At 40.7% G+C, this 27286-nt stretch overlaps 1 protein-coding gene across 1 annotated transcript in view; it reads left to right on the top strand.

The window, feature by feature from the left end:
- The first annotated feature begins 502 nt into the window (after positions 1-502).
- The window catches only part of RSBN1L (round spermatid basic protein 1 like), a 74181-nt gene continuing 47397 nt past the window's right edge, over positions 503-27286 (top strand). The window contains exon 1 of the mRNA XM_002751664.7: positions 503-1090. Within this exon, the coding sequence (XP_002751710.1) occupies positions 514-1090 (577 nt within the window). The 5' untranslated portion in view covers positions 503-513. The remainder of the gene's footprint in view (positions 1091-27286) is intronic.

Here is a 27286-nt window from a genome sequence, read left to right as displayed (position 1 = left end):
AAAGGAAGAACTTGATTCTCGTCATATTTTGCTCTTCTGAACTGAGTATCCCTGAAATCCAGCTTTCTGAACGCGCAGATGCAGGGTGAGAGGCACCCCCGGAAAACTGGAAGGGAAAGTGCTACAAGTTAAAACAGTCTTCGTGGCAGCAGAGACGATCGCTACCGCGGCCATGGCAGATCTGGGGGTCCGGGGCGGGAGTTCTTCCGTGATATCCGCGGGGCACCCGAGTTCACGCTGGCGACAGTCGAAAGTCCTCCCAGCGTAGTGCTCCACCACTAGCCGCACCCCGCCGAGCTCTGACCTCCAAAGAGGGTCCGTTTGGCAATCCCGCCCCTTTGTCTGATGTTTGTGCCTTTGATTGGCTCTTATGTGAATCCCTCAGCGTGGCTCGCCCAATGAAGGTCTCGGCAGGTGGCCCGACCGCTCCGCCCCTTCCCTACCCCTCGCGGAGGGCCCGCCCCCTGCCCCGCGCCGGCGAGCGGAGGAGAGTAAATACAACAGGAGCGCAAGATGGCGGAACCGCCGAGCCCCGTTCACGGTGTAGCTGCCGCCGCCCCCACCGCCACCGTCTCGGAGAAAGAACCGTTCGGCAAGCTGCAGCCCTCCTCCCGGGACCATCCGGGTCCTCTGTCCACCAAGAAGGTCCGGACTGAGGAGAAGAAGGCACCGCGGAGAGTCAACGGAGAAGGGGGCAGCGGCGGGAACAGCAGGCAGCTGCAGCCGCCGGCTACACCTTCGCCTCAGAGCTATGGCAGCCCAGCGTCTTGGAGCTTTGCCGCTCTGTCTGCTGCTCCCTCCCCATCCTCTTCTCGGAGCAGTTTCTCTTTCTCCGCTGGCACGGCGGTTCCCTCAGCCTCCGCTTCCTTGTCTCAGCCGGTGCCGCGCAAACTGCTGGTCCCTCCTACGCTGCTGCACGCTCAGCCTCACCATCTCCTCCTGCCCGCCGCCGCCGCCTCGGCCAACGCCAAGTCGCGCAGACCTAAGGAGAAGCGGGAGAAAGAGAAGAGGAGGCACGGGCTCGGCGGGGTCGGAGAGGCCGGCGGGACAGCCCGGGAGGAGAACGGGGAGGTGAAGCCGCTGCCGCGAGGTGGGTGCCGGACGCGGGCGAGGGGAGGAGGGCGCCGCGGGTCCCCGCCGCCCCCTGGCGCCCGCGGGACCCGGGAAGGGGGAGTGCGGCGGCCGCGTGCGCCAGCCTGGACTGGGTGGGAGGCGTTCGGTTTTCGGGAGAGGATTTTGCAGTTCCCAAGGGGACAGGAAATGGAGCCTGTAATTTTGGTTGCAGGGAGGGGGATGGCCGATACTTTTATTATCTGTGTCGTTTCTTCCTCCCAGTTAGTGCGTTGCAGGATTTGTAAAAATGGATCTTGAGGACTCTCCTATGTGTGTGTTTGGCTAGGGAGGGAGATGGAGGGAACGGGATGGGGGAAGGGTTTGGTCTTGTAAAAGATGCTTGATTGATAGACCATTTAGACGTGGTCCCGGGAATTCGTATTTGTGACACAGCCTTCAACTCCAGATAATTCTGTCAAAAAAGGGGTGTGGAGGGCACTGGCGTCAGCTGGAAGTTACCAGAGGCCTGAGCATTTCATCCCTATTAGGGAAATGAGGTAGCGTGCAGGGCCCGAAGTGCGCTGTTTCGTAAGGTACCCTCCCTGCACCCTACTCTCCGTTTTGGGTGGTCCTGTTTGAAATACCACCCTTCAGAAAGAATTTTCAGCCATATTCTTCTTTTCCTGAAGCAAATGATAAAACCAGGAGCTTTGACGATTTTTGCCTACCTCAAGCGGCTGCAGAATGTTTGAACATTAGAAAAAGGCAAATTCTTAAGCCTTCTTGTCAAACAGGGTCAGTGTTGTTTTTAAAACAAAACTACACTAGTCGTATAATTTTTCAGATAGTATTTCTTTAAAACAGGTGTTTCTACCACTTCAGATACACAATGATCTGACAATAGTGCAACATGCAGACTGGTTGAAAATCAAATCTTTATGTGATCGCAAGCTTAAAGCGCATAACCTTTATTATAAATGTTCACTGCTACACAGTGTTGTCAAATAAACTTTTTGTTTTTTAGAAAAAAATGAAATGTCAAGTAGTTTTAGGATTGCTGATCTAACAGTAGCTTAGATCATGAAAAATTCTCTCTTATAATTAGAATGGTTTGTTTTCACAACTTAAAACATGCGGCATATGCATGTAGCAATAGTGCCACTTCTTCCTTGATGTTTTTTGCCTGTAGCAAAGCTTTGACATCTAAGCATAGCCATCAGGGACTCTGGTGCAATGTAAAGATCTCTCGGCTTTTGGGAGTGTTGCTTGTAGGAAAGTGACTTTGAGGATGGGATTTTTGGTACTTTTATTCAGGAATTTTAGGTGGTTAGTATTTTAAAACTATTTTGTCTTAACGATTATATGTAAAATTTAGGGTATAAGTGCCTGGAAGTCCATCCAAAGGCAGTTTGGGATCATCAGTACTATTCGTGGTATGTAAACTGTACATTTGCTTTAAGTTCTCTGAAAGAGGAAGTGAATATGAATATTACGTAGTTGGAGGAATGGAATAGCTGAGAAGAAATAAGTAAGCATTCTTTAACAGTTTTGACTTAAAATGTGGAATACACAAATGGTCCTTAAAGAGAAATTTTTATAGTTCTATTACATTTAGAATCCTTCTTTTGAGGGTTAACATTAATGTTATTAATCCAGAATATAAACAGTGATAGCTTTTACATTAAGATTTGGAAATGATCTTTTCCCATGACCTGTGTGGGTTTTTTGGAGTAGTGACAAGATATCAGCACTACTGTAAGATTTTCATTTTTTCAGACAGGAATGCTGTCTCATTGAGGAAAAACTATCAGAGAAACAGATTGCTCTTCAGTGTCTTGGTGGTAAATTTAATGGTGAAAATTTTTCGCTTGTAACTTGGGGAATACTTATATTTTTCTAAAGTTTAGATTTAACTGAATTTGAGGTTCTGTTTTAACCAATTAAGGTTCTTAAATAGTGTTATTAACAAGTGGTACAGCCTGGCGCGGTGGCTCACACCTGTAATCGTAGCTTTGGCAGACTGAGATGGGTGGATCACCTGAGGTCAGGAGTTCGAGATCAGTCTGGCCATCATGGTGAAACCCCATCTTTAAAAAAATAAATAAATAAAAAAGTAAAAAAAGAAAAAAAACAAGTGTTATAGCAAGAATACATATATGCCTTTATTATAGATATGACTGCAAATATGAAAGTCCTAATTTGTAATACAATGCTAATTTCTCTGTGCTTTTTGTAAAAATCTTAGTGAATGGGTGACCAAGTGTCTGTTTAGGTATATATGTCTTTTTAGTGTTCCTCTAAGCTGGCTGTGCATAGTTCAGTAACCCCGCAATTATCGACAGCTGGCTGCTTGAACAGCCTAAGTCAGAACCAGAACTTAGCTATAAAGACATCTAAACAAGGAAAAGAAATTCTCCCTCAACGAAACAAAACTGAACCACACACACCCGAACGACCTAGCCTGCACCCCAACTCGATTAAACAATTAAACTCCTGTATTTATTTATAATAGGACTTTTTAAAAAGTCCTAAGTCAGAACTGCTTTATTTTTACATTGGTGACCATTCTAACAATGTATTTGGATTAAATGAAAGCATGTATATGAAATGGCCTAGCAGGGCCTTTAGTAAATGTTATTTGACTCTGAAACAAAGTTAATAAATTTTTTAACCCTATAACTAATTAAAAGGTGGGTGAATCCTGATAGAGGAAGGATCATTGACAGATTTGAAAGTTAAGTATGATGAACAAGAGAATTATGAAAGTTTACTAGTATAGGCCCATTTTGTTCCAGGGCTTGATGCCTTATACACCCACAGCCTCTAAGGCCATCTAGTCATAATGCTGTAGCTGACTTGCATGATAGCTTGACTCACCAAGTAAAAGTTAAATTTCTATTTAAAAAAGGAAAACTGCAAAATATTTTAGATTTTTAAAACCAGAAAATAACCTGATTTTAGTGCATATAGAGGTAATTTACTGAAGAATTAATAAATTTTCCTGTAACACTGAATAAATTATGGAATTGGTAAATGTAGAAAGTCAAAGGGGACATATACTGAGGGTACCCAAAATTGAGAATTGTTTTATGGCAAATAACACAACAAATATTTCATTAGATATCAATGTGCCTTCACCGATTCCAGTAACCAATAAAATCTGTATAGACTTTTTAACTTTTGTTAGTATTGTTGCTTTGTATTTAACTTATTTTCCTTAAAATGACCCTGTGAAGTATTTCAAGACAAAACCAGAATATTTTACTGAATTTTTGCCTTGAAAGTGTAGTTGCAGAATTTAACTGTAATGAAAATAGTAGCTTTTCTTAGAATCAAATAATTTGAGGTATATAAATATGAGTGATTTCAAAGGGATGGGTGTCTGAAGATTTTTCTAAATATACTCTCCTCCAGTAGTTACTGTACAATTTTAGGTTAAATTCATATTCAGAGTTTTTATCATGTGACTAAATATTTGTCTCTGCTGAGGGAATAATTTACTGTGATTTTATTTACTGGTTAACCTTTTGTTTTTCATGTCTCATTTTTTTTGTTTGCTTAGTTTTCTCTGGCAAAGTCTTTCTGAACCCTATAGCAGCTCCATGAAATGCTTCTCAGTACAATTTTCCACATGGGCAAATCTATCAGATAAACTTACCTGTTCCATTTGTTCCTGTAGACATCCCTTTTGTGGCCGGGTGCTGTGGCTCATGCCTGTAATCCCAGCACTTGGGAGGCAGAGGCAGGCGGATCACCTGAGCTCAGGAGTTCAAGACCAGCCTGGCCAACAAGGTGAAACCCTGTCTCTACTAGAGATCTAAAAAATTAGCTGGGCATGGCAGCAAGCCCCTGTAGTCCCAGCTACTCAGGAGGCTGAGTCAGGAGAAGCACTTGAACCTGGGGGGAGCAGAGGTTACAGTGAGCCAAGATTGTGTCACTGCACTCCAGCCTGGGTGACAGAGAGAGACTCCGGTTCAAAAACAACAACAACAAACCAGGACATCCCTTCTGTAGCTGTCCTTACTGCTTCAGTCTGGGTTTCTTCACCTTGGGACTTTACTTAGCTGACATTCTGGGAATTTTTAAAACTTGTGTTGTATTTTATTTTTCCGGGATCTCATGCCTTCCTTTTGGTTTCTTCCTTCATTTTGGTTTCCTCTGCTACTAGTACTATATAAGGATTCATGGGACGTATATTTTTTTGGATTTTATTTTTATCCTTTTACTTGACTGGCAGTTGAGAGATTTCTGCATTAGAAATAATTTTCCCTCAAAAGTTTGAAGGTAGTGTTCCATGATTGCCTGGTTCTCAAAGTAGATGTTAAGAAGTCTGATCTCCACAAAGTTGTCTATTCTATCTGGGGAATTTCAATCTTTTCACTGAATTTTATAATTTATATATTTTTTCTTTTTCTTCACATCTCAGTCTTCTGAACTTTCATTGAGTTTTATTTTATTTTATTTTTTGAGATAGATATATCTTGTTGCTCAGGCTGGAGAGCAATGGCACAGTCTCTGCTCACCGCAACCTCTGCCTTCCGAGTTCAAGCAATTCTCCTGCCTCAGCCTCCTGAGTAGCTGGGATTACAGGCATGTACCATACCACCCGGCTAATTTTTGTATTTTTACTGGCAGTGAGGTTTCTCCATGTTGGTCAGGCTGGTCTTGAACTTCCGACCTCAGATGATCCACCTACCTCGGCCTTCCAAAGTGCTGGGATTATAAGTGTGAGCCACCACGCCTGGCCTATTTTATTTTATCTTATTTTTTTTAGACAGAGTCTTGCTCTTTCGCTCAGGCTGGAGTGCAATGGCACCATCTCAGCCTGCTGTAGCCTCCGCCTCCCGGGTTCAAGCAGTTCTCCTGCCTCAGCCTCCCGAGTAGCTGGCTTTACAGGCAGGCGCCCACCATGTGTGGCTAGTATTTTGTATTTTTAGTAGAGACCGCTTTTTGCCATGTTGGCCAGGCTGGTCTCAAACTCCTGGCCTCAGGCGATCTGCCCACCTCGGCTTCCCAAAGTGCTGGGATTACAGGCATGAGCCACTGCGCCCGGCCTTCGCTGAATTTTAAAGTTTCAGTTTTTAATAAAAGATTTTAAGAGCTCTTGTTCTTTGTTTCAGTATTATAGTATTTTGCTCCTTTTCCATGGGTGCAACATTTTCTGTTACCTCTTCAAGGATATTAATTACAGCTTCTTTGAGGTGTTTTTCTGTTCCCCCTATTATTTTTGGTTCTTTTAACTTCTGTTATTTCTGTTTGTTTTGATCTCTGTCTTTGGAGTTGGAGGCTTTGTTCAGATTTTGTGATCACGAGCAAGGTTAATGACTAATGGACTGCCATGTTTTTAATCTTCATTTCTTTTCTCTGGGTGGTGGGTAAGAAGGCTTTCAGTTTCTTCAGATAGAGGTCCTTTATTTTTCCTATCTTTATGTGGATGGAATGATGGAGAGAAGAAGGGAGTCTTAGTCACTTGGGCTGCTATAATAAAATACCATAGACTGGTGACTTAACAGAAATTAGTTGTTTTATAATTCTGGTGGCTAGAAGCCTGAGATCAGCATGCCATCATGGCCAGGTTTTGATTAGGGCTCTTTTCCTGGTCTGCAGATGACTGTCTTCTACCTTTGTGCTCACAAGACTTTTCCTATAATGGAAAGAAAAATCTCTTCCTTTTATAAAGCTACCAATTTTACTGGATTGGGACTGTGCCCTTGTGACCTCATTTAATCTTAGTTACCTCCTAAAAGCCTTATATTCAGATACAGTCACATTGGGCATTAGGGCTTCAACATAGGGATTTTGGGAAGGCACAATTCAGTCCATAGTGAAGGGCTTGGCAGAGGTAGTGAGTTTGCATGACAGGGTTCTAGTGCTTCATGGGGGAAGAAAGCTACAAGTCTTATCTTTCGGTTCATAAGTTTTCACCTAGTCTCCCTGTTTTCATACCAGCATTTCACTTCTCTTTCTGTGAGGGATCTCCCTCATCCTGGAGCCACTCTGATTCAGTTTTCCGAGGACCATACCTGTCTTATTCCCTTAGGAGTGTGTGTTTGTGGGTATTCTGCCCTGTTTCCCAGCGCTCTCCAATTTCTGAGCTTTTCTGGCGTATTGCAGGGTAAAGAGGATTGTTTGTCATTACCTCTCCCAGTATGCCAAGGCATTTACCATTCTGTCATCAGCTTTTTGTCTTTATACGTTGTATTTCAGGTAATAGTTACAGTATCTTCTAGTTATGTCAGAAGTGGAGTATGTGTTTTGTTGTCTCTTTTTTCCTACTGTTTGGGTATTTTTTTTTCTTTTTGAGAAGTCTTATTCTTTTACCCAGTGCAGTGGCACGATCTCAGCTCGCTGCAACCGCTGCCTCCCAGGTTCAAGTGATTCTTCTGCTCAGCTTCCCAAGAAGCTGGGACGATAAGTGTTCGCCACCATGCCCAGCTAATTTTTGTAGAGATGGGGTTTTGCTATGTTGGCCAGGCTGGTATTGAACTCCTGACCTCAGGTGATCTTCCTGCCTCGACCTCCCAAAGTGCTGGATTATAGACATGTGCCACTTTGCCCAGCCTGTTTGGGTATATTTTTAAGAGGCAGGGGTCTTGCCCTGTTGCCCAGGTTGCAATGAGGTGGTGCTGTCATAGCTCGCTGTAACCTTGAACTGCTGATCTCAAAGGATCCTCCTGCTTCACCCTCCCCAGTAGCTAGGACTACAAATATGCTACCATGCCCCCATACACTTACTGTTTTTGAGTGATACACATCTGTTATATAGGGATGATATTTTTCACAGGGTGATTGTTAGAATTATGCAAACATGGTATTGTAGAACCTGGCATATTATCAGGCATTCATAAGGGATTCTAGTTCCTGACCTTTCTTTCATACTTAGCACATTGGGAGCATTTAATTTCACTGAATTCACAGATAAGTATACTTTGTCTAATTTTCCCATAGTATTCTGGTTTCTGAGACCACCTGATTTGTGTTAGAATGATCCATAACTTTTTGAAAGAAGTTTATATTTCAGAAGTTTTAAGTTGACTATAATTTCATTAATTTGTCACCAATCTCAAGTGAATTAAACTTTCAAGTTATGAATAAACTACCTAAAATAGAATATCGAAAAATAATGATAAACTTTTAACTTCAAAACATTTTCGTTTTTGAGTATACGTTCAACTTTATGTTGTATATTTTATTTTTTCTTGAATTACAGATTGAAATTTTTAACTTTCTTTTTTTTTGAGACAGAGTTTCACTCTTGTTACCCAGGCTGGAGTGCAGTGGCGCGATCTCGGCTCACCGCAACCTCCGCCTCCTGGGTTCAGGCAATTCTCCTGCCTCAGCCTCCTGAGTAGCTGGGATTACAGGCACGCGCCACCATGCCCAGCTAATTTTTTGTATTTTTAGTAGAGACAGGGTTTCACCATGTTGACCAAGATGGTCTTGATCTCTTGACCTCGTGATTCACCCACCTCAGCCTCCCAAAGTGCTGGGATTACAGGCTTGAGCCACCCTGCCTGGCCCGAAAATTTTAACTTTCTAATCATAAAAATTTTAATTAATACAAAAGAAACCAGTTTACATTGAATTCCGGATGTACCCATTATGCTACTTCAACAGTTGTTTTTACCTCACATCCTCCACTTACTTATATATTTTTGGCTCTAGCATTTTAAAGCATATTCCAGACATAAATAATTTCATTAAGAAGCAGTTAGGACTGATTTTTTTTTTCCCTCCATTACATAACTAATAGTGCTTATAAGGTTTAAATTGTGGCCAGGCGTGGTGGCTCACGACTGTACTCCCAGCACTTTGGGAGGCTGAGGTGGGTGGATCACCTTAGGCTAGGAGTTCGAGACCATCCTGGTCAACATGGTGAAACCCCATCTCTACCAAAAATACAAAAATTGGCTGGGTGTAGTGGTTGGTGCCTGTAATCCCAGCCACTTGGGAGGCTGAGGCACGAGAATCACTTGAATCTGGGAGTCTTGCTCTGTCACCCAGGCTGGAGTGCGATGGCTTGATATTGGCTCACTTTAGCCTCTGCCTCCCAGGTTCCAGTGAACTTCTGACCCCAGGTGATCTACCCATTTCGGCCTCCAAAGTGCTGGGATTACAGATGTGAGTCACCACGCCTGGCCTGTGATGGTTCATTTTTATATTTGCATTTAGCTTGTAATCTGTGGGGTGATGTCTTGTGAAAATTCAATTCCCTAACTATCTTTTACTTAATAACATTCTTTTTTTTACCCCTTTTTTTCTGAGATGAAGTCTCACTTTGTTGCCCAGGTTCGAGTGTACTGGTATGCAAGAGATTCTCCTGCCTCAGCCTCTTGAGTAGCTGGGACTATAGGTACATGACACCATGCCTGGCTAATTTTTGTATTTTTAGTAGAGACACGGTTTCACCTCAAACTCCTGACCTCAGGTGATCCGCCTGCCTTAGCCTCCCAAAGTGCCGGGATTATAGGCATGAACCACTGGACCTGGCCTTAATGGCATTATATTGGCAATGATCTCAGCCTAACCATTTCATTGGGGGTTAAAGAATGATGCCAAACGATTCCTAAATACAAAATGAATTATTTTGGGGGTGGGGAATTCAGTATAAATTGCTGCTCCTGTGTCTAATTTAAAATTTGTCAATCTATTTTGATTTCAGGTACCAGAGTAAATATTTGTAAGTTTGTTGTTACCCGTATGATCAAAATCTTATGGTAAACACTTTTATTGAATTCTTAATTCACCATAGTTTGAATTTTGGAAGGCCACTTGCACAGTGCTTGTAGATAAAGATTGATTGTAATAGTCCGTTACAGTTGGTAATCTATTCCAATATTGGTAACATGGTTAAAAATAAAAAAAGCCCTGCCTGTTTTTAAATATAACAAATATATATTGATGATACTGTATATAATTTAAAATTGTATTCTGTACTCCATAATGTCCTCTGTTGGCTAATATAAATTAATCGTATACCCATATGAATTCCCATTAAACTGGATTTTTTTTATTTTTTGAGACTGAGTCTCACTCTGTTGCCCAGGCTGGAGTGCAGTGGCACGATCTCACCTTATTGCAACCTCTGGCTCCCAGGTTCAAGTCATTCTCATGCCTCAGCCATCCAAGTAGCTGGAATTACAGGTGTGCACCACTGCGCCCAGCTAATTTTTGTATTTTTAGTAGAGACAGGGTTTTGCCATGTTGACCAGGCTGGTCTTGAATGCCCGACCTCAAGTAATCCACCTCCCTTGGCTTCCCAAAGTCCTGGGATTACAAGCTTGAGCAGTCGCGTCTGGTCCTAGATTTTATTAAGTCCTTCAGAGCAGGTATTGTTTTAATGATCATTTATGACCTTTCTCTTACACTTAATGATTAATCTGAAGAAAAGCATATAGTTTTTTCATTAAGAAATTAATTTTATCTACCATCTTTACATTGCATATTTAAGTAGCTACTTTTATTTTTTATTTTATTTATTTTTTTAATTGCATTTTAGGTTTTGGGGTACATGTGAAGAACATGCAAGATTGTTGCATAGGTACACACGTGGCAGTGTGATTTGCTGCCTTCCTTTCCTTCACCTGTATCTGGCATTTCTCCCCATGCTATCTCTCCCCAACTCCCCACCCCCCACTGTCCCTAGTAGCTACTTTTATTAATCTTGTTTATAGGAATAATATGTATTTTCTGTAGATATTTAACTCAGAGCCACTTTCACTGGTTTGTCATTGGAGCAATATATGGAAAGCAAATGTCCTGGGATCATAGTCTGGTTGGATCACTGATGAATTTTATATCTTAAGGGAATGAATATTCAGTATTACTCAGTTTTCTCATTTGAGGATAATGAAAGTACCAAAATTTGTAAATTTTGTCGCGCACTTCTCTCTTCTTAAAATTATAGACTAGCATCTATATCAAGCACTTTTGAGATAGGTCATAAGCTGATGCAGTGAATACTTGATGCACTATGAGCTGGGATATGAGCTCTTTGAGGATAGAAACAATAATAACAATAATAGCTAAAATTTATAGACCTGTACTCAGCACTTAACATATACTGTGGTTTTATATAATTTTCACAAGTCCTTTAAAGTTTAATTAGATATTAGACTTTCATAAATAGTGTATGGAAGTTCAGAAAATTTATTTATTTTTCCCCACTATCTCCAGTAATGGCTATAAGCAACAGAAAATTTAAATATAGCAAATAAAATAAGTAGTAAATCTGGGTTTCATACCTTTAGATAGTCTGATTTCAGAGCACCAGCTCTCAACTACTATGCAAACTTTGTTAATTTTGATTTTAGATCTCTTTCATCCAGAATCATACCTTGTGTTGTGAGACTACCAAATGAATGAACTGGATTTTGGAGGAAGAGTGTAGTTTTAGTAAGTGGAGATGATGGAGACAGGTTTATTTGGGGCAGGAGGGTGGACTGGTGTGAATAAGATTGTAGAGATGGGAGGGTGTGTGGCATGTTCGGTGGCCATGTGAATAGAACCATTTGGCTGAGATTGATGCTTTTGTGCAAAGTTGGAAGTTAAGATGGCCTGGCAGTTGAAAGTCTGCTACAGCGTGCCTTCTTTTTGCCAGGGTGAGGAGTTCAGACTATTTTGTGGACAATAGCAAGACACAGCCCTTTACTGTTGAATTTTTTTCTATCAAAGCTGTCATTAGTTCATGAACATTATTTAAGGGGATATGCTTGATCTTCTTTTCATACAGAAGTTTTAGGTTTTTATGTACTCAAATTAATTAATAATTCAATTTTTTGGCTTTTATTTCTCTTTCTCTCTTTTTTTTTTTAAAAATAGAGCTGTGGTCTTGCTGTATGGCCCAGGCTAATCTCAAATTCCTGGCCTCAAGCAGTCCTCATGCCTTGGCCTCCCAGTGTTGGGATTATAGGTGTGAGCCACCTGTCCTGGTTGTTCTGGCTTTTATTTCTATTTCTACCTCTAGTTTTTAAAAAATGTTTTCTTAAATAGCCTATTAATATTTTGTATGACATTATTGATTAAAATCTTTGCTCTACTTAGAATTTATTTGGACACAGAAATAGGAATCCAAATTAATTTTGTTCCAATAATTAGTTTTTTTTAACATCATTTATTGATAGTTCTTTCTTTCCACAAAGATATAGAATGCTAACGTTTATCATACTAAAATAACATGTGTAGTTGGGTCTGTTTTCAGATTTGCAGTTTTTTACATCTATCTCTATAAGTTTGTTTCTGCTCAGCTAACACCCTCATTACTCTATCTTTAGGATAGATTTGATATCTATAGGGCAAAAATCCCCAAATTCTTACTCAGAATTTTCCTGGCTTTTTGAAACATTAAACTTATTGAAGTATAATTTACATAAAATAGAGTTGCCCTTTTTAGGTATAGTTTTGTGAGTTTTGATGAATGTATACAGTTGGTAGCCACCAGTAGAGTAATGACATAGCAGATTTTTATCACCTCAGAAAGTTCCCTCTTGCTACTCATTGCTCTCCCATCATCTCTAATCCAAGGGTGATCTGTTTTCTGTCTCAATAGTTTTGCCTTTTTCAGAATGTTGTATAAGTTGAATCGTACACTAGCTTTTTCTGTCTAGCTTTTTTTACTTGTTATATTGCTTTTGAGATCCATGCTCCAGTTGCATGAATTAGTTCTTTTTATTTCTAAGTAGTAATTCCTTTTGGGAACAGTTTGTTGCTATAAGTTGGTGGACATTTAGATTGTTTCTAGTATTTGAAGATTATGGGTAAGCCTGCTCTAAACATTCACGTAGAAATCTTGGAGTGGGCTGGGCATGGTGACTCACGCCTGTAATCCTAGCACTTTGGGAGGCTGAGGCAGGCAGATCACTTGAGGTCAGGAGTTTTGAGACCAGCCTGGCCAGCCTGGTGAAAACTCATCTGTACTAAAAATAAAAAAATTAGTCGGGTGTGGTGGCATGTGCCTGTAATCTCAGCTACTTTGGAGACTGAGGCATGAGAATCACTTGAACCTGGGAAGCGGAGGTTGCAGTGAGCCAAGATTGCACGACTGCACTCCAACCTGGGCAACAGAGTAAGACTATGTCAAAAAAAAAAAATTCTTGAAGTGGATATATGTTTTCGTTTTTCTGGGGTAAATACCTAGCAGTGGATGATGATGATGATTATTATTATTATTATTATTATTCTTATTATTTGTGACAGAGTCTCAGTCTGTTGCCCAGGCTGGAGTGTAGTGATGTGATCTTGGCTAGGTGGTTCTTGTGCCTCAGCCTCCCAAGTAGCTGAGGTTACAGGTGCCTGCTACCACACTCAGCTAATTTTTTTGTATTTTTAGTTGAGATGGGGAATCTCACCATGTGGACCAGGATGGTCTCGAGCTCCTGGCCTCAAGTGATTCACCTGCTGCAGCCTCTCAAAGTGCTAGAATTACAGGCATGAGATGCTGTGCCTGGCCCTAGCAGTGGACTTGTTGGGCTATTTGCTAAGTGTGTGTTTAAGTTCACAAGAAACTGCCAAATTGTTTTCCAAAGTGGTTGTATTTTTCATTTCTGCCAACTCTTTTTTTTCCTTATTCAGAGCTCCCCTCAAGAAAGACTGCCAACTCTTGATATTGCCAGTTTTGAAATCTTCAGCCATTCTAGTAGATGCATAGCAGTATTTCATTGCGGTTTTAATTTGCATTACCCTAATGAATAGTGATGTTAAGCATCTTTTCACGTACTTATTTTCTATACATATCTCTCTGGTGAGTTGTCTGTTCAAAGTGTCTATTACTGGGTTGTTTTCTTATTATCAAATTGTGAAAGTTGTTTACATGTTGTGGGTACAAGTCCAGAGTGCAGTGATCTCAGCTCACTGCAGCCTCTGCCTCCTGAGCTCAAGTGATTCTTATGCCTAAGCCTCTTAAGTAGCTGGGATTACAGGTGCCCACCACCACGCCCAGCTAATTTTTTTTTTTTTTTTTAGTAGATACGGGGTTTTACCATGTAGGCCAGGCTGGTTTTTGAACTCTTGACCTCAAATGATTCCCCCACCTCAGCCTCCCAAAGTTCTGGGATTACAGGTGTGAGTCACTGCGCCAGGCTGCAAATGTTTTCTATCATTTTCTTTTTAGTTGAGATGGAGTCTCACCATGTTGGCCAGGATGGTCTTGAACTGGTCTCAGTTCTCTCCTGATCCCATTCTGTGTGTCTTTTCATTCTCTTAATATTGTCTTTCACAGCTTTTCTTTTTCTTTTTTTTGATAAAAAAAATTTTTTTTTTTTAACAAATGAGAGGTTCTTATGTTGCCCAGGCTGGCCTCGAATGCATAGCCTTGCTTCCTTAAGTGCCAGGACAGCTGGCCTGAGCCACTGTGGCTCCCTGCCTTTCATAGTTTTTCACAGCAGAAGTTTATAAATTAATGAAGCCCACTTTGTACTTTATAATTTTTTTTTATGATTTGTATCTTTTTTTCTTTTTTTTTGTTGAGACGGAGTTTGGCTCTTGTAGCCTGGGCTGGAGTGCAGTGGTACTAACTCAGCTCACTGCAACCTCTGCCTACGAGGTTCAAGTGATTCTCCTGCTTCAGCCTCCTGAGTAGTTGGGATTATAGGCATGTGCCACTACGCCCAGCTAACTTTTGTACTTGTAGTAGAGATGGGGTTTCACCATGTTGGTCAGGCTGGTCTCGAACTCTCGACCTTAGGTGATCCACTTGCCTCAGCCTCCCAAAGTGCTGGAATTACAGGCTACAGGATGTGGTAGCTCACATCCAGCGGCATCTTTTGTTTCTTAACTTAGAAAGCTTTTTTGTTTCTTAACTTAGACCGCCCAACCATAGGTCACAGGATTTTCTCTTATGTTTTCTCTAGGCATTTTATTGTTTTAGGTTTATATTTAGGTCCATTTTGAAAACTTCCATTTGTAAGATTTGGGTCCAGATTGCCAAGATTCCCTTTCTCTTTTTTTTTTGACCCAGGCTCTCACTTTGTCACCCAGGCTGTGGAGTATAGTGGTGTGATCATGGCTCACGACAGTTTTGAATGCTTGGGCTCAAATGATCGTCCCACCTCAGCTGCCTGGCTCTTTTTATTTTTTTCTCCCCTCTTTTTGATTAACTTGAGAGTTCCTTTGTAAAGTTTTTCTACCCCCTATAGTGATATAGATATTTTCATTTAATTTGTTGATTAAATTAGGAGCAAATTATAGTCATGACAGAATTATCTTTGTACTTAACAGCTGCATCTGTATTTTCAACTGTGTGATTTTTTTTTTTTAGACAGTGTCTCGCTCTGTTGCCCAGGCTGGAGTATAGTGGTGTGATCTTGACTCACTGTAACCTACATCTCCTGGGTTCAAGTGATTCTCCTGCCTCAGCCTCCCAAGTAGCTGGGATTACAGGTGCGCGCCACCATGCCTAGCTATTTTTTGTATTTTTAGTAGAGACAGAGTTTTGTCATGTTGACCACGCTGCTCTTGAACTCTTGACTTCAGGTGATCCACTTGCCTCGGCCGCCCAAAGTGCTGGGGTTACAGGCACAAGCCACCGTGCCTGGCCCATCAATTGTTACATTTTTCTTTTTTTAAAGGAGACAGGGTCTTCCTTTGTTGTCCAGGCTGGAGTGCGGTGGCATGATCATAGCTTATTGCAGTCTGGAACTCCTGGCCTTAAGCTATCTTCCTGTCTTAGCCTCCTGAGTAGCTGGGACTACAAGTGAGTAACACCACTCCCAGCTGTTTTTTATTTCATTTTTTGTAGAGATAGTCTTACTATGTCACCTGGCCTCAAGGAATCCTCTCTCCTTGGCCTCCCAAAGTGTTTGGATTACAGGTGTCAGCCACTGTGCCTGGCTATAGTCTTATTTTATATCACCATAGAGATTTACTGGTATTTAATACAGATTGTGGGTTTTCTTCTAGTATTTTGTTTTGTTTTTATGATTGGCAGTTTTTTCCAGTATATTTTGGTGAGATTATTACTAGTGTATAAAAAAGGTTTTGTTTTTTCTACATATAGTTTATAATTGATATATAATTTTATAACAGTGAAAGGCTATAAAATTGTAATCAGAGACAGAATGAATTATAGTAAAATACTTTGTGGTACTAAAAGGATTGTTTTTGTCTTTGAAATCTAAGATCTCTTTTAACAAAGGTAAACATTTTTGGAACTTAGATGCTGTGGCAAAGTGTTAAGAAAAATGACAGAATCAGTAAATACCATCTCTGTCTCCAAGTAGCTTAAGCAATGCAGCAGAATACTTACAATATGTAGTGCAGTAAGTTAAATACCACAAATAGAAAGTTGTGGTGGTGGGAATGAGGACAGGCAGATGTTAATAAAGGCAGTTAAGAAGGGGAGAAGTGACTGGGCTTTGTGGCTCACACCTGTAATTCAAGCACTTTGGGAGGCTGAGGCAGGTGGATCACCTGAGGTCAGGAGTTTGAGACCAGCCTGGCCAACATGGTGAAACTCTGTTTCTACTAAAAATACAAAAATTAGGTGGGCATGGTGGCATGTGCCTGTAGTCTCAGCTGCTCTGGAGGCTGAGGTAGTAGAATCTCTGGAACCCGGGAGCGGAGGCTGCAGTGAGCTGAGATCCATGCCATTGTACTCCACTCTGGGTGACAGAGTGGCACTCCATCTCAGGAAAAAAAAAAAAAAAAAAGGGAGAAAGAATGTAGGAGGAGAAACTTTGAAAGGACAGTATGGTAGGATTTCAGCAAGGAGACAGAGATAAAGGAATTGTAGGGAGAGAGAAATTATATGAAGTGACATTCATGGGAACTAGATAGGAAAAGGGAGCTATACCTTGTCACAGAAGTTAAGAGAGGAAGTAATTTCAAGGTGTTTGATTCTGTTTATAGCTCTCACATTATATATTATTAAGCATTTTTTTCTTATAGCCCTTCACTCCTTGATTTTAATATATCACTGCATTTTGTTTTCATTTTGTTTTGTATTTTTTGAGACTGAGTCTCATTGTTGCCTAGGCTGGTGGGCAGTGGTGTAATCACGGCTTCAACTTCCTGAGCTCAGGGGATCCTCGCAACTCAGTCTCTCTAGTAACTGGGACTACAGGCGTGTGACCACACCTGACTAACTTTTGTATTTTTTATAGAGATGAGGTTTCATCGTGTTACCCAGGCTGGTCTCAAACTCCTGGGTTCAAGCAATCTGCCGACCTCAGCCTCTCAAAGTGCTAGGATAGCAGGTGTGAGCCACTGTACCTGGCCCATCCGTGTATTTTTAAGATAATTTTCTACTTTAACATTTTTCTAGAGTCAGTACATGTCTTGTATACTCTTAAACAAGACAGCTTTTTCATTATCTGTGATAAGACTTTGTGAAGGCTGAATTATCTCTTAATGCATAACAAACTGCCCTAAAATTTTCTGGTTTGAAACAATAACCATTTTATTATATCAGATGGTTTCATAGATTAGGAATTCTGGCAGGATTGGCTAGATGATTTCCTCTGCTTCACACAGTGCTGCCTGGGGTTGTTCATTGGTCTTGTATTCGTGACTGGTCTGGTTTGGAAGGTCCAAGATGACTTTACTCACGTACCTGTTGCTATGTTAGGGATGGCTAGACAGTAGCTGAATGAACCCTTCTATTTCTCCAAGTTGTTTCAGGGCCATTCCACATGGTCTGTTAATTAGGAAGTTGGATTTCTTATGTGGCAGCTCTGGACTCCAATAGTCTTGATACCCAGAGACATAAGTAGAAACAGCAAGTCTTCTTATTACTTAGCCTTGGAAGTCTGAACCAGTTTCTCACTGCACGTATATTAGGGTACAGAATGTATGTGTATTTTGGAAAATTTCATTTAGAGCACATTCTAATTGAATTAAGATTGATAAAACATCTGTAGGTGAGTTATCTAATGATGTTAACTGTACAAGTTTCTTCAAATTTAGAATTTTAACTGGTTGTGTGAAAAAGCATAACTAAGAGTATATAACAAACATAACAAGAGTATAGTTCCCATAGTTATATATACCCATACATATTGTTATCATTAAGAACTATGAACATGATTTACCATTGACATTACAGAATATAAATTATAATAAATAATGTAATTGTATAATGTGGACTTAGAGGAAAACCTGAACTAAAATTTTTCACAGGCCACTTTATCATGTTATGCCTGGCTTCGTTTTTATGTATATATATTTAATCATTTTTTTTTCTGTAAAGAGAAGTTCCTACTCTGTTGCTCAGGTTGGAGTACAGTGGTATGGTCACGGCTCACTGCAGCCTCAAACTCCTGGACTCAAGTGATCCTTCTGCCTCAGCTTTCTGAGTAGCCAGTACTGTAGGTGCGCACGACTATGCCTGGCTAGTTACTGTGTTTTCTGTAAAGAAAGGGTCTTGCCATGTTGACCAGGCTGGTCTTGAACTCCTGGCCTCAAGCCATCCTCCCACCTTGTCCTGCAAAGTGCTGGGATTGTGGGTATGAGCCACTGTGCCCAGCTGTATGTGTCTTTTTTATTTTCCTCTTACCCTTTCTGTGTTCTTGTGACTGTTGTTATGTAGTATTTTTGTCACTCTCTGTGACTAGGTGCTTTTATAATAAAATTATATAGCTATATTTGTCAAGTGCTTAAAATTAGGTATTGATCATAGTGTTGAAAATAATATATATGTTGCCTTGTTATAAAAATTGTAAAAGACAAGTGCTGTTATCTATACAGATGAGAATACTGAGGCACAACATGGTTAAGTAACTTGCTTTGTGTCACTAGGTCAGTTATTGGCAGAGCTAGAATTTGAGCTTAATTCTATGTATAATTATCCTATGTATAATTACAGAGCCTGAATTATTTCCATTATATTACAATACATTTAGGGTGTCTTTTTGGAGACAGAGTCTGAATCTGTCACCCAGGCTGCAGTGCAGTGGCATAATCCCGGCTCACCACAATGTCTCCCTCCTGGGTTTAAGTGATTCTCATCCCTCAGCCTCCCAAGTAGCTGGAATTACAGTCATGGGCCACCATGCCCGGCTACATTTTGTATTTTTAGTAGAGATGGGGTTTCACTATTTTGGTCAAGTGACCTCAAGTGATCTGCCCACCTTGGCCTCCTGAAGTGCTGGGATTACGGGCGTGAGCCACCGCGGCTGGCCCATTTAGGATTTTTTAATCACAGCTGTCTTAAAGTTTCCTATTAATACTTTCAAAATTCTGTTTCCTGGTTTTGTTTTGTTTTGGTCTGTAATATGTCAGCCTGAATACCTGCCTTTCCCTGAATAGTAAGAGAGGAGTATTCTACAATTTGAATTTTTTAATAATGTCTTCAGACAGAAACATTTTTTGCATTGCTGTATAAAACAGGGTAGTGTTTCTGTATGAGTCATTATACTAAATTTTTATTTTGTTTTTTTGGAGACAGAATTTTGCTCTTGTTGCCCAGGCCGGAGTGCAGTGGTGTGATTTTGGCTCACTGCAACCTCTGTTTCCCTGGTTCAAGCAGTTCTCCTGCCTCAGCCTCCCGAGTAGCTGGTATCACAGGCATGTGCCACCACACCTGGCTAATTGTGTGTTTTTAGTAGAGATGGAGTTTCACTATGTTGCCCAGGCCGGTCTGGAACTCCTGACCTCAGGTGATCTGCTCGCCTTGGCCTCCCAAAGTACTGGGATTACAGGAGTGAGCCACTGCACCCGGCCTAATTTTTCTCTTTATAAGAAAATAGAAACATAGAATCACACAATATTAGAAAAGAAGGGGTCTTCAAAGATCAGTTAGTACAAACCCTTGATTTTATAAGTACAGGCAACAGAAGCTCCACAATTCCTCCTCAGTTTAGCAGTTCTCAAGTCCTGTGTTTTTAGTTGACTGGATCTGTACAAGTCCTTTAAATCTCTGGATTCTTAACATGGATCAGTTTTTAACAGTTAAAAGTTGCTGCAAAATGGCAAAAACACAGTTACTTTTGTACCAACCTAATAGGTACGCTAGTACCATTCAGCCTGGTAGCAATTTCCATCAATATGAATGGGCAGACCACTCTAGAGGAGGAGGAGTCGGGTGCTTTAATAAATGCTGTCTTCCTGAAGCCTGTTAAATCTCAGAAGGGTTTTCTTCTTTTCCTTTTAAGTTTCTGGAACCCATTTCTACATTTCTTACCTACTGTATATTTGCTGGGGAAGACTGGGTGCAGAAAAAGAGCTACAAATAGGGTTTATGTGTGCAGGTTATAAGGAACTATCTCCTATTAGCTAAATACCATAAAATATTTGTGGTACAGAGAATTCTCATTATGTTTATTTATTTTCATTTCTAAAGCTTGTTTAACTAGAAACTAGGAGACCTGATTAGGAGTTGTCCTACTTTTGCCACTTATTCAGTCTCTGTCTCTGGAAAATCGTTTAAATTCTCTGAGCCTCAACCTTTTTCTCTGTCACATGAGGGGTTTTCCTCTGTAAAGTGAGATCTCTAAGTTGTTTTCCATGAAAAAACAAATTTTGTGGAAACTTTTCTGACAGCTGCCCCACTCAAGCACTATGTTGCCCAATATATGCCCTCCACCATATTCTGTTTATTCCTAGAATCTTATAAGGGCATTTACTTTCTTATATTACATCATTATGTAATGATGAGATTTCTTTCATTTGTCCTTCTCTGCTGCTTTCTTTCTTATGTGGATTTAACAAACATTTATTGCCTGCTTTGTGCTTGGGCGAGGGTGGGAGAAGAGGAGATACAAAGAGGAGAGCTTTATATTTCTTTCCTTTAGAGAATTTTTAATTTAATTGGCGAGATAATTAGCTGCAATGTAAAAGACACTGCTGATTGTTGGTCATTTTATTTCTGCATATTGCTTTTTTATTTGTCTTCTGTGATTGCCTTCAAATGCTTATCATTAGTAATTTATTTTTTATTTTAATCTTTTGCCACTGGAGACTTCACGCTGAGCATCACTTATATGCAGAGCACCATTCTGGGTTCTACAGAAGGTAGCAAAGAATAGGATATGATAATTGCAAAGGAGCTTAGAAACCAGGAGGGCAGAAAGAGCAGTTATAGAAAGAATCAGAATTCAAATTATGAAAAAGGGAGGAGGAGGAGGATATGATAATTTCTGGTTGTAGGCATCAAGGAGTGCTTAATGGAAGAAGCTCACTTTCAACTAGATCTTGCAGGATGTGTAGGATTTTGGCATGTGGAATTGGAACGGGCAACAGCATTTTACTTAAGTGGTGTTAGTAAAAATATTGGAGTAAGACATTTGAGTAATGATGAATCAAGTAATCTGGAATCCTGTTATATATGTAGGTGAATAGTTGAAGAAAAGGCTAAAAGAAGGTGAGTCTTGACTATGAAGATTCTTGAATGACATATTGTGGGAGTTTTCTGTTTTTAGATAGGCAGAGGCAAGATAGGTTTGTTCATTTGTTTTAAGCAGAAGAGAGTGACATGGTAAACAACAGTACATTTAAGGAATCCTTTTGGTCACTGTGCTTACTGGGTTGGTGGAAAGGAAAGAAACTCTAGGTATGGAAGCCCTTTATTTCAAAAGAGTATCTGCTAGGTGGTGACTGTGGAAAGGGAAAAAAAGGATGGAAATGTTTTAACAGAAGGATGAACTAGGAGAACGATCCAAGATGGCCGATCTCTAACATCCCGGGATTGCAGCTCTCAGGGAAGGCGCGGAGAACTAGAGGACACCACAATTTCGGACAAATTCTGGTTACTCACGGAGCAGAAGATCCCCCAGTGGAGGAAACACATGGGTGGCCAGCGCGACTCTTGTGGCCGGCGCAGCGGTTCCACCGGCACCTCGGCATGGCAGCTCTCGGAGCAGAGTAAACAGGTTCGGAGGACCCACACGAGCCCCCAGCACAACATCAGAGCCCGGCGCAGCGGCTGTGATGGCACCTCAGCGTGGCAGCGCTCAGCGCAGAGTAAACAGGACCGGTTCCCCTTCTGACCGAGGTTTGGAGTCCCAGGAAGGCAGAGTCGCCTACTATGGACACAAGAAGGAAGCCAGACAGGAGAATCCTGGGAAGAAAAGCACCATCAGTTATAATGCCGCTGCTCTGGCCCTGGGAACTAACAACCTGGACGCCCACTCAAGAGACCTAATCTGAAAGTTGGTAAATTCAAAGACGACAGGAGGATAAATTTACAATGACGGGAAGAAACCAGCGTAAAAAAGCTGAGAATACGCGAAGTCAGAACGCCTCTCCCTCTAAAGATGATCACAGTTCCACATCGACAATGGAACAAGGCTTGATGGAGAACGAGCACATCCCAATGACAGAAGTACTCTTCAAGGAATGGATAATAACAAACTTCGGTGAGTTAAAAGAACATGTTGTAGCCCAATGTAAAGAAACTAGGAACTTTGAAAAAAGGTCTGATGAAATCCTATTGAGAATAGACAACTTAGAGAGGACTATGAGTGAATTAATGGAACTGAAGAATACAATACAGGAACTCCGAGAAGTATGCACAGGTTTAAACACTCGAATTGTTCAAGCAGAAGAAGGGATATCAGAGGTCAAAGTCCAACTTAATGAAATAAAACGTGAAGAAAAGATTAGAGAAAAAAGGATAAAAAGGAATGAGCAAAGTCTCCAAGAAACGTGGGACTATGTGAAAAGATCAAATTTACGTTTGATAGGTGTACCTGAATGCGACGGAGAGAATGAATCCAACCTGGAAAATACCCTTCAGGATAATATTCAGGAAAATTTTTCGAAACTAGCAAAGCAGGTCAATATTCAACCCCAGGTAATACAGAGAACACCACAAAGATATTCCTCAAGAAGAGCAATCCCAAGGCACATAATTGTTAGATTCACCAGGGTGGAAACGAAGGAGAAAATACTAAGGGCAGAGAGAAAGGTCAGGTTACCCACAAAGGCAAGCCCATCAGACTTACAGCAGATCTCTCAGCAGAATCTCTACAAGCCAGAAGAGAGTGGAGGCCGATATTCAACATACTCAAAGAACAGAACCTTCAGCCCAGAATTTCATATCCAGCCAAACTAAGCTTCACAATTGAAGGAAAAATAAAATCTTTTATGAACAAGCAAGAACTCAGAGATTTTATTACCACCAGGCCTGCTTTACAAGAGCTTCTGAAAGAAGCATTACACACAGAAAGAAACAACCGGTATTAGCCTTTCTAAAAATATACCAAAAAGTAAAGAGCACCAACATAAAGAAGAATTTACACCAACGAATGGATCAAACAGCCAGTTAACATCAAATGGCAGTAATCCTAAATTTAAATCGACTAAATCCCCCAATCAAAAGACACAGCCAAAACCCAATGGCATGTTACATCCAGACCTGTTTCACATGCAAGGATACACAAAGACTCAAAACAAAGGGATGGAGAAAGATTTACCAACCAAATGGAGAGCAAAAATAAATAATAAATAAATAAAAAGCATGAGTTGCAATTCTCGTAGCAGATAAAATAGATTTTAAAGCAACAAAGATATAGTGGTAAAAGGATCAATGCAACAACAAGAGCTAATGATCCTAACACCCAGATACATAAAGACAGACTCAATGAGACAGAAAATTAATAAGGGTATCAAGGACTCGAACTCAGATCTGGAACAAGTAAACTTAATAAATATTTATAGAGCTCTCCACTTCAAATACACAAAATATACATTCTTGTCAATACCACATCACACCTACCCATAAGTTTAAATAAAACATTGATTGGCCATTATTAATACCCAATTTTTTTCAGAATAAAGCAATATTTCTGTTTACTCTCCCTCTTTCTCTTCCTCTTTCTTCCTCTCCTTTACTTATTTTTTTTTCTTTCCTTCTCTCAAAAAAAAGAAATCAGCTTGTAAACCTCTAGATCCAGGTCGGCAATGTCTCATTGCTTGATTTCCTTCCTTCCCTTCCCTTCCTCCCTTCCCCCCCTCCCCCCTTCCTCCCTTTCCCCTTCCTCCCTTCCTTCCTTCCTCCCTACCATCTTCCTTCCCTCCCTTCCTGCCTTCCTCCCAAAAAAAAAAAAAACAGGATGAACTAAATTGGTCAAGTGATTTACTGTCAGGGGAAAATTGAAGAAGGAAGTAGTATTAATGTTACTGAAAATATTTTGCTTGGATGTTGGATGAGGATATGCCATTAAAATAGAGAATTGGAAGGAGAACGTGAACCTTTTTTATTTTAGAAAAATTATATTTTGGTGTTAAATATATCTCATGGAGATGGAAGTGTGAACTTTGTTAGCGGGGTTGGGTTGGGAGATTAGTTTGCCACAAGGTTATAGTTTACGTTATGGGAGTGCGTTTTTAGAGGCAGTATAGAGAAGAGAGAATGCTTAGGAAAGATCCTAGGTAAATGTCTGGGTTTGGATGGTAGGATTATGAGAATGAGAGAGTAGTCAGGTAGGATAGTACAGTTTGATTGACACTTAGGAAGAAATTTTGAGGAGGAATCAATACTGTTATGTTGCAATGAGGTCAACAGAAAAAGGGCTGAGAAGCCTTTGGACTTGTTAGTCTTGATTAGCTGTGTTAGGGAGTTGGTATGATAAATCACTTCTTTCCCATTTACTATTAATGAAGTCCTTTCTCTTTTTACTGTATCCTTCATCTCCTTCATTTTTTATTTTTCTGTTTATGTTCTAATATTTTGATTAGGACATAATCCTGCTCCTGCTTTTTCTTTCATCTATTTCTAGCCATTATTCCTGGCAGGATGTAGGAGAGGGAAGTCAGGGATGTCATTGTTGTTGCTCAGTTTAATTGATTTCATAGACTGCATTATTGTGGTGTGAATTATGGCTTATATTCAGGGCAGGCAAAACTGTGATAGTATGAAGCCTACTTGATGTTTGTGCAGCAGGAATATATTGTGACTGAAAGCTGTAGTATGAAATTCTAACATTTCTTTTTTTTTTTTTTTGAGATTAAGTCTCGATCTGTCACCAGGCTGGAGTGCAGTGGTGTGATCTCAGCTCACTGCAACCTCTGACTCCCTAGTTCAAGTGATTATCCTCCCTCAGCCTCGCAACTAGCTGGGATTACAGGCAAGTGCCACCACTCCCAGCTAATTTTTGTATTTTAGTAGAGACAAGATTTCACCATTTTGGCCAGGATGGTCTTGATCTCCTGACCTTGTGATCTGCCTGCCTTTGCCTCCCAAAGTGCTGGGATTACAGGTATGAGTCACCATGCCCGGCTTTTTTTTTTTTTAAGATGGAATTTTGCTTTGTTGCCCAGGCTGGAGTACAGTGGTGCGATCTTTGCTCACTGCAACCTCCGCCTCTTGGGTTCAATCAGTTCTTGTGTCTCAGCCTCCTGAGTAACTGGGATTACAGGCATGTGCCACCACACCTGGCTAATTTTGTATTTTTAGTAGAGATGGCGTTTTACTGTGTTGGCCAGGCTGGTCTCAAACTCCTGACTTCAAGTGATCCATGTGCCTTGGCCTCCCAATGTGCTGGGATTACAGGAATGAGCCACTGCACCTGGCCAACATTTCTTAAGAAATTCCAGTGTGGATTTTTATGACACTAATTTTTTAAAAAATTAATGCACCTATATAAAGACTTGCTGTACATCAAAATCTGTGATTTGATGGGTAAAAGTATGGCTTCTTTTTTTAAAAAACTGTTAAACCTAATAAATATGTATGCGTGTATGCATGTTCAGAATACATATATAATTGTTTATTTTTTCATTATTATTTTAATTTTTTGAGATAGGGTCTTACTCCTAGCCCAGTCTGGAGTGCAGTGGCATGATCACAGATTACTGCAGCCATGACCTTCTGGATTTAAGCGATCCTCCCACCTCAGCCTCCCAACTAGCCGGGACTGCAGGCATGTACCATCATGCCCAGTTAATTAAAAAAATTTTTTTTGGCCGGGCATGGTGACTTACACCTGTGATCCCAGCACTTTGGCAGACTGAGGCAGGTGGATCATGAGGTCAGGAGTTATGACCAGCCTGGCCAGCACGGTGAAACCCTATCTCTGCTAAAAATACAAAAATTAGCTGGGTGTGGTGGTTTGCGCCTGTAGTCCCAGCTACTCAGGATGCTGAGGCAGGAGAATTGCTTTAACCCAGCAGGTAGAGGTTGCAGTGAACCAGAATCCAGCCACTGCACCCCAGCCTGGTGACAGAGCGAGATTCTGTCTCCAAAAAAAAAAAAAAATTTTTTTTTTTTTGTAGGAACAGAGTCTGTGTTGCCCAGGCTGGTCTTGAATTCCTAGGCTCAAGCTCTCCTCCCACCTTTGCCTCCCAAAGTGCCAGGACTACGGGCATGAATCTCTGTGCCAGCCTGTAATTATTTCTAATTTTCTCCCTTTTTTTCTTCTTGGTTATAACATAACATTGAGATAATGTATATCAAGTGAAGTAGAACAGCACTTCAACAGTTTTAGTGGAGGGAGACCTTTGGAAACATACATTTATTTATTTGTTTGTTTAGAGATGGGAGTTTCACTCTTGTTGCCCAGTCTAGAGTGCAATGGCGTGATCTTGGCTCATTGTAACTTCTGCCTTCCAGTTTCAAGTGATTCTCCTGCCTCAGCCTCCTGGGTAGCTGGGATTACAGATGTGCGTCACCATGCCCAGCGAAGTTTTGTAGTTTAGTAGAGATAGAGTTTCACCATTTTGGCTAGGCTCATCTCAAACTCCTGACCTCAGGTGATGCGTCCACCTTGGCCTCCAAAAGTGCTGGGATTACAGGTGTGAGCCATCAAACCAGCCATGGGTAAGCCCTTTTTAGTATTTATTCTTTCAGATCTTTCTCTGTGCATTTACATGTATACATATGTAAACATACTCACAGAAGAGATTATGTAGTTTGTTTGTTTATTTATTTATTGAGATGGAGTTTCGCTTCTGTTGCCCAGGCTGGAGTGTGGTATGGCTCACCACAACCTCCGCCTCCTGGGTTCAAGCGATTCTCCTGCCTCAGTCTCGCAAGTAGCTGGGATTATAGGCATGTGCCAACACATCCAGCTATTTTTATATTTTTAGTATAGATGGGGTTTCTCCATGTTGGACAGGCTGGTCTTAAACTCTTGACCTCAGGTGATTCAACTCCCCTAGGCCTCCCAAAGTGCTGGGATTGCAGGTGTGAGCCACTGTACCTGGCCAAGATTATGTAGATTATTTTTAAAAGCCTAAATATGCTGTGTATGTATGTTTATTTCTTAATCTGCTTTTTTTTTTAAAGTTAACAGTGTATCTTGGAGCTCCTCTGTTATATATTGTTAAATTTTCATCTGTATTTCTTTTAATGAAGTTTTGC

This window comes from Callithrix jacchus, chromosome 11 (genome assembly GCF_049354715.1).
Source record: "Callithrix jacchus isolate 240 chromosome 11, calJac240_pri, whole genome shotgun sequence".
Classification (NCBI taxonomy): Eukaryota; Metazoa; Chordata; class Mammalia; order Primates; family Cebidae; genus Callithrix; species Callithrix jacchus.
This window is presented reverse-complemented; position numbering and strand designations above follow the sequence as displayed.